Genomic DNA, 14761 nt, shown 5'->3' with positions numbered 1-14761 from the left:
AACCGATCACCGCCCTCATGTGACGTTCAGGAGGGCGGTGATCGGCGAAACATGGCGGCGCCCGTGCCGCCGTTTACACACTGCGGTCACGTTTGACCACAGTGTGTAAAGGGTTAACAGCAGCGATCGGCTCGGGCACCGACCGCTGCTGTTAGTGGCAGGTCCTGGCTGTATGATACAGCCGGCATCTGCCGTGTATGGAGCGAGCTCAGCGTGTGAGCTCGCTCCATACATCCCCATGCGACCCATGACGTACAGTTACGTCAAGGGTCGCTAAGGGGTTAAAGGGGTTTGCCAGGACTTATATATTGATGACCTACCGTTAGGATAGATCATCATACATGATCGGGTTATGATACCCGATACGCCCACATTTTACCTGGTTGAAAAGGCCCCAGCAACATACATTTTGTAGGGACTGTCATTGGTATTGCAGCAAAGCTCCATTCACTTTAAAGGGGTATTCCCATCACAAGGATCCTATCTAAACTGTTAGCTTCAAGAAATTCAAGAGCTTATCTAAAGACATTGCTTTAGTTATACTGCTTTTTTTGTCTTCTATACCTCTCATTGTTTACACAAGATACCTAGCCGGTTATTTGATCTCAGGTGAATTACCTGGCTCACTGCTCTCTGGAGTGGAGGGGGGCTCTTAGGTCAGCTAATTGCAGTTTGCTGATAAAGGCTCCAGCAGTGTGTGTTATCTCTGTATGCCAACACAAAGATAACACTGAGCTTACTGCAAATCCATTGTCAATCCTAGCAGCATGTAAGATTTTTTTTTCCTCTCCATATCTGTGTAGTTTACTGTGCATATTATTTGATCTGTGTTATAGATTTCTAGTAGTAATAATAAATAATCTTTCATGATAAAGGCAATATTTATAAGTACTGAGGCACTTCATAGTGTTCTGTCCATCAAACAGTCAAAGCCGATCCACCAGCTTGTTAAACAATACAAGAAGAGAGAAAAGGACACAGCAGGCAAACTGTTGAGTGGGGTAGATGGGTAATGTAGCACATGGCCAATGAACGTGAGGGCCACAGCCTCTTCAAACAGTTGATCTGTAGGGGTCCTGGGTTTCAGACCCCAATGAAGGACACGTCATCAATATGAAAGTTGCAGATACCCCTTTCAGTGTCTGATTACTGAGAGTCTGACTATAGGCAACCATAAGAATGGCAGTCTCTGAATGCCCGTTGTGAATCCATTCATATTTATGGGAATGATGTACATCACCTTTATTTCAGTTTCATAGACGTGAATGAAGAAGTGGGCGTGCAAATTTATGATTTCAGTGGTCAGACCCCCAGCAAAAGACACTTATTCCTATCCTGTAAATTGTTACTGGTTGGGAAAACCCAATTACATCTACGTTATGACACAGTTTGTGTGCACAGAGGACTTTTTCCCCTGCCAGTTTTAAAAACAACAGACCCCATTACAGTCAATGGGGTCCATTGGAATTTGTGTGCTACCGCTATTTCAGTGGTCTGCCTATCCGTAGTTCTGGTCCTCTGATGAACCAGAACAACAGAGGGACAAATTTACATAAAACAAAACACGTGGAAAATGTTTTCATGCAAATATTAACTGAATCAATAGAATCTCATGTCGCTTTTTTTTCCCGCTAGCTAAAATAAAAAAAAATTGCTAGTGGGAAAAAAAAAGTGAGCAGCTCCCATTGAAGTGAATGGAAGTATTTTTTGCAGGCGGATTTTGAGACAGATTCTACATCAAAATCCGCCTGCAATAAACTTTGTGTGAACAGATCCTAATAGAACAGACCTTTTTTTGCTTGGAAAACCCCTTTAATGGACTTATGCTTTTACATACAGATGGGTTATGTATCAGACATATTTTACACATGAATCACATATAGATACTACAGATCTATTCTACACGTACTTGTCCGCTTATGTTTAACTGCCATATAATTCATGTTACATACTAAAGACATATTCTACACATAACAATCATATACTTTATAGACATATCCTCATCCATACAGACAGGTTACATACTGTGGACATGTTCTACATATAGCTTAGAAACATACCCTCAGCTGTGAAGATAGATTACATACTACAGATTCTACATACAACCGCCATATAGTTTATAGACATATCCTCACTCATGCAGACAGGGTTACGTACTATGGACATATAATATACAGACGTACCCTTGCCCATAAAGCCAGGTTACATACTATGGCCATTTTCTATATGTCATCGCCATATGGCTTATAGACAACCACTAACCCATAGTGCCAGATATATGCTATAATCTCTAGCCCATACCACACACAGGTTACATACAGGACAGCAGCTATACGGCTGAGCAGTTTAGATTAACGCCTAAAACACTGGACTTCCCCACAATACTTCGCAGTATTATCCTATGCTCCACACTGTGCTACCCAATAATGAAGCGTCACGAGAGTGACCAAGGAGACCAGCGCAGCGGCTACTGCCCAGCACTGTCACAGCTCACCAGCACGGACGCCATAGATCTCACAGCGCACGATATTCAAAGCGTCCAATCAGCAGGCGCTATCTCTGCGAGACGTCACGGAGCACGTGACTGCTGATAGGGCGGCCGTATGTGACAGTTGAGGCTGTAGTCAGTGCTTAGGAGAAGGCTGGTGTGGTTGTGGTGCGGAGCGCAGATACATGATACAGATACATGATAGTAGATGCTACAATGTGGATTATGTATACGAGCTTGTCTATAGTATCTGCAGGAGAGGGAGATTATGCTTTGTGTGACACGTTGTCTTTTTAGTTGCCACCATTTAGGGGTATGTATATACTGCAATATTTCTATACTGCAGTATAAAGGTAAGTTCATAAAGGCGTTCGCATGGATTTGGGGACGGATTCTGCCTCCCTTTGCTTTCAAGAAAAAACACAACAAAAAAACGTTGTATGTGATGTTGCTACAGATTCCCTGTCTGAATTAGCTGCAACTCCAGATTACCTGCGTTGGCGTCCGCAGCGGATTCCTACATGTGAACGTATCCTAATATGCCCCCTTCTGTTTTAGCTACAGAACACCAGTACCCCCCTCTCCCCTCCCCCCATTTAGGTGAGCGACGAAAAGGGCACATGGGACACTATGAGCGATATGGGCTCATAAAATAATGTTATTGTTCGTAGAACTTTTTATTATGAAAACAATAAGATTTAGTATGGTGTTATGCTACAAAATATTTTTATCATCTATCCACAGGAGAGGGGATAATTTGCTGATCTATGGGGGCCAGACAGCTGAGACCCCCACGGATCCTCCAAACAGGGCGGCCTGCTTTTTTCTGTAATTGAAAATGTATGTGCGCCCCTGCTCCATTCATGTGAATACAAGTGCTGGAGATAGACAGGTGCTATACTGCGGCTATTTCCAGGGCTCCTGTTGAAATGATTGGAGGCTCAGGTGACCTCTCTGTGTCTGGGGCAGATTTTGGCGCAGAATCCACATCATAATCCATCACCTCACAATGGTGGTCTATGTAGACCGCTAGCGTACGTTTTTCCGCTAGCGGCATGTTGCCACTAGCAGAAATAAAACAAGCTGCCCTTTCTTCAGGCGGATTCCGTGGCTGAAACTCTGGCGCGAATATAAAAAATATTCGGGCTAGTTCACACGGGGAATCCACGTGTCATATCCCGTCGCGGCGTTCCGCTCCGGATTAGGCCCAAATGAATGGGCCTAGTCTGGAGGGTGTTGTCGCAAGGGGGAATCTGCCTGAAGAAAGGGCAGCTCGTTTCTTTTTTTTTTTTCCGCTAGCGGCAACATGTGGCTTGCGGAAAAAAAAGAACACTAGTGGTCTACATAGACCACCATTGTGAGGGGGTGGATTCCGTGCCAAAATCCGCCCTCTCTTGCCCTGTGTGAACGAAGCCAATGTGAAAGAAAAACTGCCCCCCATCTCAGAATCAGTAAGGGTCTCAGCAGTTTGGGCCTCCACTGATCAGCAATTCATCTATCCTACGGATAGAGGAAAGTAATTACATTTTCAGACATCTTTTGATTTTCTGGCAGCATTTGTTTAGACGTACAATGTGTATCTGTATGGAGCACAATGAGTGTACTGCACCATGCCAAGGTGAGCTGTGGGCCACTCTGAGCCTTTATACTGATATCATTGAATACAATGATGAGCAGCAAGTCTTTAGCTTCCTGCTCCACTCTTCAGGTATCTGCTACCCTGTTTCCCCGAAAATAAGTCATCCCCGAAAGTAAGACATAGCAGATTTTTTTGTTGAATTGCCTAATATAAGGCATGCCCCGAAAGTACCGTATTTTTCGGACTATAAGACGCACCTAGGTTTTAGAGGAAGAAAATAGGGAAAAAAAATTTTGAAGCAAAAACTGGTAAAATATTTAATATATGGGAGTTGTAGTTTTGCAACAGCTGCAAGGCCACATTGACAGGTGACCCTGCAGCTGTACGGGGATGCATAGAGTGTTTTTTTTTGTGGGGCCAGAAGTACTTTTTAGTTATACCATTTTGGTGAATATCTATTGCTTAGATCACCTTTTATTGAAAAAAAAACCTGGTGGTTTATGATGTATGATTTTCTACTTTTATATATATATTCTAGGGAGAGGAGGTGATTTAGAACTTTTATTTATTTCATATTTTTATTATATATTTTTAAAGCTTTTTTTTTTTTACTATTTTATTCCCCCCCCCGGGGCTTGAACCTGCGGTCACTTGATCGCAAGTCCCATAGACGGCAATACCACTGTATTGCCGTCTATGGGACATTCTGTCTATTAGTATTACGGCTGGTCATAGAGACCAGCCGCAATACTAATACAGCAGTGACAGGCCTGGGAGCCTCATTAGGCTCCCGGCTGTCACCCGAACAGGTCGGCTCCTGCGATATCGCCGCGCAGGAGCCGGCCTGCATCTTTACAGGTACGGGGCCAGTGGGGACCGGCCCCGGGGGAGAAGGGGCCGCTGATACTGACCCGGCATCCGCTGTACTAGAGAGGCGGATGCCGGGGAGGGATAGACGCCGGGGCCTGAGACATCGCTGCCCTGCTCTGCATGAAGCCAGCGGCGGGGGGGACGGAGGAGCGGAATAGCATCGCCCCTGCTGCTGGCTTCATGCAGGGCAGGGCAGCGATGTCTCAGGCCCCGGCACCTGTAATGGCGTCTATCACTTGCCGGCTTCCGCCTCTCTATTAGAGCGGGTGCCAGGCGCCACATTCGGCCTATAAGACGCACCCTTCTTTTCCCCCCAAATTTTTGGGGAAAAAAGTGCGTCTTATAGTCTGAAAAATACGGTAAGACATCCCCCAATAATAATAATCTTTCTGCGCAAAGATTGTATTAAGAAAAACATTGCAGCCGGCTGAACACTGCACGATGTCCCGTGTGCACAGGTATGCCGGCTGTTGACGCCGCTGTGATACGTTGTATCCACTGTTCCTGCTGCTGTTGGATGAGCTGGGAGATGCCGACTGTGCATCCACTAAGCATCATATGCGGCGGGGGGTCCACTCTCCCAGCTCATCCTACAGCAGCAGGAACAGTGGATACAACTTACGGCATCACAGCAGCAGCCGGCTTTCCTGTGCACACGGAGCACCGCACACAGCGTTCAGCCGGGTGCAATGTTTTTCTTCATACAGTCTTTGCGCAGCAAGCACATCTCAGCGTAGTTCAGTGGTGGCAGCAGCACACACACACAGAAAAAAAAATAAGACATCCCCTGAAAATAAGACATAGCATATCTTTAGAACCAACATTTAATATAAGACACTGTCTAATTTTCGGCGAAACACGGTAGTGATATCTACAGCTTATTGCAGGCCAGCATTGTGTTATATAAGAACATGGCAGGAGAACAAGGATGAGCAAGTGTTACCGGGGTGCATTATTATTATTGTTATTTTCATGGGGGGGGGGGGGGAGCATGGGAAGCATCACACTATGCACGGGTCAATAAAGGAGCATAGTGATGGTAAAAGATTAATTTTTAGATGTGCTGGGCATAGGATAGTGTAACTATGAGGACACATTCACACAGTGCAGTTAAAACTGTATTAAAATTACATGCAGTTTTGAGAGTCTTTAGTGTGGTTTTCAAATTTTGCAATTGAATGATTTATTTAACATATTTAGGCCCAAAACTGTAGTTTTTGCCTTGTGGTAGGGGTACACATAGTGTGTATTGGTCCTCAATGTAACAGCGTGATGTGTGCCATCCATATGTACTTCTGGAATTTATACAGTGCTGTATTATTATTTTTTGTTCTTTTCAATAAAAAAAATAAAATAAAATTAAAAATCTAAACAGCTTGTCTACTTTATCTCTATACAGTAAATCATGCTTGTAATATTGTCTTCGGCCACGGTGGGGCACTATAGCACAACAAACAACCAGATCAGCTTCATGAAGTCTTTCATGTCCTCAAAGGCTTGCTTTCTTTGTAATGTGTAGCACCTTTTTGAAAAGGCAGAAAAGTGTAGTAACATATAGCTGTAAACTGCAACGGTAGAGCGTGCTGTAAGTAAGAGTGTTGTATTTTCTTGCGTAGGTTTTTTTTTTTTTCCGATCAGCCAAAAACATCATTGCGAAAAGGGAACTTTCTTCACCCAATACCCCTGCATGGAGTCAGCTAGGCCAGAGCTATACATGTCAGTTGTAGCTGCAGCTAATCAGGTGTTGCTAATCATTTTTTTTAACCCCCCCCCCCCCCCGTTTTTCTGAATTACCGTAAAAATGCATATGTAAATCAGTCCTACTGTGCACGGTGGGCATTCCATTCACCCTCCCGCGTCGTAGCTTGTTCACACTCTCCTCCTTGTGATTCACTGCCTCCAGTGCGGCTGTTTCGATCAAAATCTCACGCATGTACAGTAGCGCTCCCTCTGGAGCGCTACTGCGCATGCTCCCACGCCATTTTTCTGTATAGAATGTCGGAGATCGCCATTTTTGTGTAGAGCACATCGATCGAAACCGCTGGAGGCGGTGAATTGCAAGGAGGACGTCATAGAAGAGAGGAGGGTGTGAACAAACTATGACGCAGGGGGGTGGGGTGTGCACGGAACGCCCTCCGTGCTCATTTACATATACATTTTTATGGTAATTCAGAAAAACAGGGAGGGGGGGGGGGGGTCAAAAACAATTAGCAGCACCCGAATAGCCTTTTTAAAGTCTATTCAGGCATATGTGTATCTAAAAAACGGAAAATCTACGGCTAGAGCCCCTTTAAGGTGAAAAAAGAAATCACATGCAGTTCGCACAATAGTTGCTGTTAAATCTTTTGTGAAACAGTTCTTCGAATAGCCCCCGGATTTCAGGTAGCCATAGATTTTGTCAGAATTCACAATCTTCACCCTGTTTGTCTGGCATATGTGACATTAATAATCCAGATTTAGTTATATATAGTTAGTATGGTTGAGGAAAAAAATTAGAAGGACACAAAACCATCAAGTTCAACCAGAGGTTCATATCAACTAAAATCTTTGTATGAAAAACTGAAAGAAAAAAATGTCCATGACAACTTAATACAGAGCTGATCTGCCAGCCACCATTTGAGAAAGTTGGAACCATCTTCCTGTAGAATGTTTATCAATGATGTAGTACATTCTGTGATGGAGAGAGAGTATATATATCTCCTGTACTTGCTTTGGTACAACATGTATATTTCATATCATTTACATTTTTTTGACATGTAGCTATTGAGAAGGGAAAGAAAAAAAGAGAGTGGCGCTCCTTATGCAGAACTCGTGAAAAGGAGACCTTTTGGCCTTCCTTATACCCCTAGGTTAAGGTGCTCACCTTGGTTAGTTTCGAGAAGTCACGACTACTTACAGCATAATAATCCATGAACTGGAAGCAGTAGTCAGTTTAAGTAAGGTTCACACATGTAAAATTCCCTGACGACAAATCAACATCTCTTTTTTTTTTTTTGTTGTTAAACATGTTCTCCTAGTCCTAATATACACAGTGAAGATGGAGCGCATAGCTGTGGAGACCATTTCCATCAGAAGAAGGCATTGTATATTACTTTGTGATGTGTATTTTTGTGAGTAATATAAAAAGTCAGGGTACAGTAAAACGCAATTCAGAGACCGGCAGAGACCACATTTAGCGTTTTTTTTTAGTAAGACGCATATTCCAAGTTTTTAACATGTTGAAGTAAAGATGGATTATTTCGAAACCCATATTGGATCATGAATGCTGCAAGTGGTAAGTGCACTGAACATGAGACCCTACCCCAAAGCATTTATTGCACGAAACAGAGGCAATAAAATAAAAGGGAGTCTGTCACCAGAACCCAGACCAGCAAATTTGTTACCAACAGTGTTTTCCCCTTGTAAATTGCTGCCAAGAAATTGATGTTTTTGTCAATAGACAAATGAGCTTTGTTTAGTAATAAGGGCATTCCAGGGGCTGGGTGACAATGACAGTGACAGACTCCCTTTAAAATATACAGCTTATTGCACCAGCTTTGGGGGGGGGGGGGGGGGTTGTAGAAAAAAAAAACACCAGTTCACAATGTTCCTTTCGTGTGGATGCCAAACATAGTGCAAGGCTACAAAAATGTTTATTTTGTTCTTCATGAGCTAAGTAGGGGCCAGTGTAGGGTGAGCATGAGGATAGATAGGCTCGGGTGACTAGAGTTATCCAATAATCTAACTGGCCCAAGAATGGCGGCTCTAGTGCTCCAATGCCAATACTGACATTCTTTGGTTATGGTTAGTTGTAAAGCTGAATTATTTTCCCAATGGATCTGGAAAATAATAAAAATGCTTACCATTTAGAGCTATATATATATATATATATATATATATATATATATATATATATATATATATCTCCAATAAACTACTTTAAAAACCGAACCCATATTTACAATACACAAAACCTTAACCGAAAATATATATGACAGCTATTTTGTAAAAGGATGAAACACAAAATAACATTGTATAAATTCACAAGGATGAAATATGGTATGTCGTATGTATGTCACACCGTACAATTATAGGATACATGCAATGTGTATCAGTTATATAAACCGTAAATTCCTTATAAGATTTGATCTAGGATCATTAAATTCCTAAACCTATCCTTAGATTTTCTAGGTTCTAGATATCGATCACCTACAGCAGCCTTAGGCTGGATTCACACCTGTGAAAATCTGTCTCTGTGTGTATCAAATTTAAAGGGGTTGTCCCATCACAAGGATCCTATCTATACTGCTTGTTAATGTGGATGTAAGACTTTTCCTAAATACATTGCTTCAGCAAAACTGCTTTGTTTGTCCACTATATCACTTTATTCATTTTTTTTTTTTGACACATCCCTTGACTTATCTGGTCATAAGTCAAGTGATGTATCTGCTGCTCTCAGGGGGGAGGGAGGAGGGGCTAAGTGCACGGGAGCGAGCCTGGAAGGGGGGGGGGGAGGGTAGTTTACCCTTTGGGAGGAAGGGACCGCCAATACAGACTGTGCCGGCGTCTACACTCCCCGGCATCCGCCTCTCTATTACAGTGGATGCCGGGGAGTGTAGACGCCGGCACAGATGCCTGCAACATCGCTATGTGCCTGCCCTGCATGAACCAGCAGCGGCAGAAGCGATGCTGCTATTCCAGAGGGGAGGCGGAGGAGCGGAATAACAGGAGCTCCTGCCGCTGCTGGCTTCAAGGGAGGCATAAAATTGCATAATACAATAATACATTCCTTTTGCGGAGGAGAAAAAAAAAGGGGGGGGGGAGGCGTGATGCATAATAGGAGTCCCTTGCTTCTTTAACCAGTTAAATGCCATGGTTGCTATAAACTGTGGCTCTCCCCCCGCCACCGCTGTGTCTGTATTAGCAGGAGGTCGTGAGACAGAGGAGAATCCTTCTGCAATGGAATCCTTTACTCATTTAAAGTGCCTTATTTGTCCAAACGCTGAACTAGCTCAGCCATTAGAACATGAGAAAACAATGCAGTGGTGGGAACAGGTTCAAGAACTTGAGTCGAAGGAATCCTCTTCTATGCATTCTTGACTATTACAAAGTTTCTTAAGGGGTTTGTCCAAGTTCTTGACCTTGTATAGGGGACAGAGAATGCACACACAGACTTACTTTTCCTCCCTGTGACTGCTTCCCACACTGGCCTTTGGTCCTCTGTGGCGAGATCTGATTACATGGCTGTAGTGGGGAGGTATATATGTATACAAAGACCTTTACTGCAGCCAACACTTTTCTCTATAGGGAGTCTAGTGATTGACTGCGGTGTGTGTATCAATGCTGAGGATCAGAGGGCAGTGCTCAGGGTAGTGGAGACAAATTCTTATTGATGGATTTATGAATTCATTTGCTAAGAAGGTACAAATTTAAAAAAAAAAGTTTACTAGTAGAGTTTTGTTAAAACCCAAAATGTATTTTACCTTTACAACACAATGGACCAGATTTACTACCATTTCCCTGAAAGTGAGACATTCCTCACATATAAAACCTATTGCAATTTTTGACTGGAATTTATATTCATTATTCATCTTTCTGATCTGCAATCCATGATCTATTATGTATACTTATACACTGCCCATGGCAATATTGACAATGATTATTATACTTCACCTTAGCCTGCATGGAAATAGTTTCTCCTTTATATATGTGTTATTTTGTGTATGTGTCCTTACATTTTACTTTTGGATACAAATAAAAGGTAAATTTTTTTTTATAGAATTGTGGTTATTAGGTTTGGTATTTTCATTAATGTCCCATACATAATTATGTGTTATTGGCCTCTATATGTGTTGGAGGATTAGAACTATAACACCTCCCCTGAAAAGACCTATCGGCAGTCATTTCTACAGCCGTCACTAAACATTAATGCTATCTAATCAGAAAAGTTCTTATGTTGTGTTTGCTGCACAAAGCACAAGTAAAAGAGAGCACTGCAGCCACTGCTGCTTCCAGGGACTGTTGTGCCCAGGAGAGCTGGAAGAAGTCTGCCCCTGCCACATACAATGTTCTGTGTATGTACAGGAGAGCCTGCCGCATCCAGGGATTAGCTGGGAGAGGCCTGCTGCCACCACCGCTGTGCCTACTGTATCAGTACAGACAATTGGCTCCTAGCTCATCCCAGAGCAGTGTTGACAGCAGGGACTGATTTTTTTGTGGCTTAGTGGTTAGCACTGCAGCCTTGCAGCGCTGGAGTCCTGGGTTCGAAAATGGTCTGAAAATACTCCAGATTTATCATATTGGCTGATGCTGTATGATAAATTTGTCATATCTTTTCCTTTTAGCATGCTTTGAGAGACTTTTATAACACAATTTCGGTGGACTTAAGCCATGCTTTTCTGAGAATCCACACCAAATACAGGCTATTCCACACATACCTTTTGAATGTAAATCACCTCAGTAGTTTTTGAATGAGCACCCTCTGCTATTCTCTTTGAGTTTGTACGAGCAGGGAGAGGAGTCAGCAGCAGCAGGAGCCTGTGCTGTACAGACACAGAGAATAGAATAGGGTGCACGATTAAACTTCCAGTGCTCGCTAGAGGCTAATTAGCAGATGTATAAAAACGGGCTCATTCAAAAACTACTGAGGAGGTTTACATACAAAATGTATGTGTGTAATAGCCTATCTAAAGGCTATGCAAGCAGCGCCGCACCTCCCATGAGGCGACTGCTTCAGGCGGCGCTATGCCAGGGCCTCAGGAGGGCGGCATTTTTGCTGACCTAAGCCAGTCCAGGACAAGCTGTCCTGGACTGGCTTAGAGTCACCGTGTATGCAGCCCGACACGGGAAGCGAGCGGTGTATTGGGGCGGCCCTGCTGGACGCAGCGCTGCTCCAGCGGCCGCCCCTCACACTCCGGCAGAGAGCAGGTCCTCTCCCTGCCTGCGAACGCCGCTTGCTCTGCCCCGCCCCCTTTCCGCTTGGTCCCACCCCCTTTCCACTCGGCTCCGCCCCTCATCGGGGGGAGGGGGTTCTGACGCCGCTTCAGGCGGCAGAAAGCCCAAGTTCACCCCTGTATGCAAGTATATGTTTAGTTAAAAATGACTTTTCCCAATTATAGAGCCCCATTAAGGAGAATTATGTTGAAAATGTTCAAGATGTAAAAGACAAACTATAGCGACAGTAAGATCTGTTTAAAGGGTATTCCCAATTTGGAACTTAAAGAGGACCTTTCACCACCAATTCTGTTTCTTAGCATCTGTCAATAGGCTCCACTCCACCAATTCCAGCACAGTTGGAATTTTCTCTCCAGTCCCTACCTTTCCCAAGCAACAAGCACAGTTGGTTTTGGTGCCTGTTTTATTTAAGCTCTGTAATGTCAGTGTCAGGCAGGGGGTGTGAGCCAGAGCTCCAATCAGAGGCAGCCAGTGTTAGAGCTCAGAATAACACTCCCTATCTGTTCTTGCCCGACACTGCCTGCCTGACAGTACAGAGCCTAAATAGCATATCAGGCACCAAAAACAACACTGATTGCTTGGGAATGGTGCTGGAATCAATGGTATAGCAAATAGAAAAAGCTGGACTTGTTGGAGGTGATGAAAGATCCTCTTTAGGGTTATTTCCACAGGATTGCTTGGGTATTTTCAGAAGCATCTTACATGTGATTGTGAGATCCACACATTGTTAACCCTATTTTTTTTTTTTACTGTAGCCTAGGATTAGGCAACCTTTGGCACTCCACCTGTTGTAAATCTACAGCTACCAGCATGCATACTTGTTCTGCTGTTCTCAGAACTCCCATGCAAGTGAATCGAGCATGTTGGCAGATGTAGTTTCACAACAGCTGGAGTGCCGAAGGTTGCTGGCCCCCTGCTGTAGCCAGTATCAGGGCACTGTTCAGACATATTACATGAAAGATGTGGATTCCACCTCTGGGACCTGTCTCTGTTTTGGACTTCAATCACTTCTTGATGCTTATCTCCTCTTTCCCACAATATTCTAGGTGCAATTTACAGGGCGTAACAGGTTTTCCTGGTTTTGTGTCTCTAAGGCAGTGGTGGATGAGTGGAAGCTGCAAGTAACAGTAAGAAAGAAAAATAGATCACAGCTTGTGACTATCATCCCATACCAGACCTTTCATGTGCTAGGGTACATGCAGTTTATATATATCGCTAGATAGGGTCCATCGTTATGTGCCCCTTGTGGAAGAAATATGGGTGCAATTACAGATAGCTCCTCACCATCAGAAGGGCATTCCAGACAATCTAGCTGGGAACGCCCCCTCCTGACAGTACTAGTAGTGCTGTACTGTCAGAGGGGGACGTTCATTACTGGTGGGGGGGCTGTTCATCACCATTGCTGGGCTTTGACAGTATTGTGCTACAGTCAGAACGCCCTTCTGACAGTGAAGAGCTATCAGTAATTGCACCTTTCTTTCTTCTCCCATGGCACATAATGGGAAAGCAGACAGTGCACCCTATCACCAACGGTCTACATGCACAAACCGACTCAGAAGAACCTTCTGATGCTGGGAACAGAGCAAAGAGAAGCAGGTGTAAAGGTGTCCAGATCCAGTCAGGAAAGAATTTGCACAGAATACCTACACTAAAATGTGAATGAAGCCTTACAATGTCATTGTAGTTTTAGTTGTGCCAAGGAGTTTGTCATTTTGACAGGAAAGATAGAGCTTCCTACTTTCCTTCTCAAATAAAATATGAACAGCAGTAGGCCACCAATATAGCCCAACGCCATAACATGTGCATTACCTTCATCTTTGCTCAACATATATACACAATTTACATGCATTTTTGCATTCTCTTACCATAATGTGATTTTCAGAAGTTGTTTGCTTGCTTGTTTTCTAGTTATTCTAAATATGCTGCAAGTTTACCACAAACTATGCTAGATATACACACATACATAGTATATGTGTAAATCATTTTTTGGTAACCAGACTGACGCTAGGTTCACACTAGCATTCGAATTTGTTGTTCGGGTCCCGAATAACAGAAATAATATCCACTTAAAAAGGGGTTACCCCTGGACCCCATAGACTATAATAAGGTCTGCGGAGTTTTCTGCTAAAATCTGTGGAGAGAAAAGGCTTTTCTATTTTAAACAGAATGGGAGATTGAGTCTCCAAACGCTAGTGTGAACCGACCATAAAAACTATATTTAGCAAACATTGCCATCTTATACAAAAAAAAAAAAAAATAATTGCATTCAGAAATTAAAAAAAAAAGTTTGCAATTCACCCTCTTCTGTCAGACAGATTTGGGACACTAAACCACAAATACCTATACTTATGGACTGGTGCTTTGGGGTCACAAATATGCCTATAGTTTAATAAGTCGTTCTAATACCTGAAGCAGAGTTGTACTGCATTGGCTTCCTTGGCTGCGCTGGAAGCCACCAGTCTATAAAGGACATACTAGTTGCTTAGTGTCACATCCACCTGACAGATTGCCTTTATGCTAAATGTCACTCGTCAGTTCTGGAAGCCAATACAAGTCCCCACAGAGACTGTCACCCAACTTTTTAAGACTTCTGCATTGTTCCTACCATATTACTGCATAACGAAGATTAATCATTCTGAAAATCTAGGAACGCTAAGTTACAACTCTAAAAATAAATAAAATAAATCACTTGTAAATCTCTTCAGTAATCTAGCTTGTGGTGATTTTTTTTTTTTTTAATTATTATTGTACGGTCAAATGATTATTATTTTTTTTAAGTGAAGACTTAGGGTCTGACTTATGTGAACTGCAGTTTTTTGGAAGTGTTTTTTTTCCTTTGTTATGTACTGATGCCACCATTAGCTTGCTGTACATGCTTCATCTCGAAATAT

At 43.1% G+C, this 14761-nt stretch overlaps 1 protein-coding gene across 1 annotated transcript in view; it reads right to left on the bottom strand.

Annotated features, from left to right (window-relative positions):
* Positions 1-2560, bottom strand: part of POC1B (POC1 centriolar protein B) — a 52674-nt gene extending 50114 nt beyond the window's left edge. Inside the window, exon 1 of the mRNA XM_075274493.1 lies at positions 2495-2560. Coding sequence (XP_075130594.1) covers positions 2495-2509 — 15 coding nt within the window. The 5' untranslated portion in view covers positions 2510-2560. The remainder of the gene's footprint in view (positions 1-2494) is intronic.
* Positions 2561-14761: the final 12201 nt, after the last annotated feature.

The sequence above is a fragment of the Leptodactylus fuscus genome, chromosome 5, assembly GCF_031893055.1.
Source record: "Leptodactylus fuscus isolate aLepFus1 chromosome 5, aLepFus1.hap2, whole genome shotgun sequence".
NCBI lineage: Eukaryota > Metazoa > Chordata > Amphibia > Anura > Leptodactylidae > Leptodactylus > Leptodactylus fuscus.
This window is presented reverse-complemented; position numbering and strand designations above follow the sequence as displayed.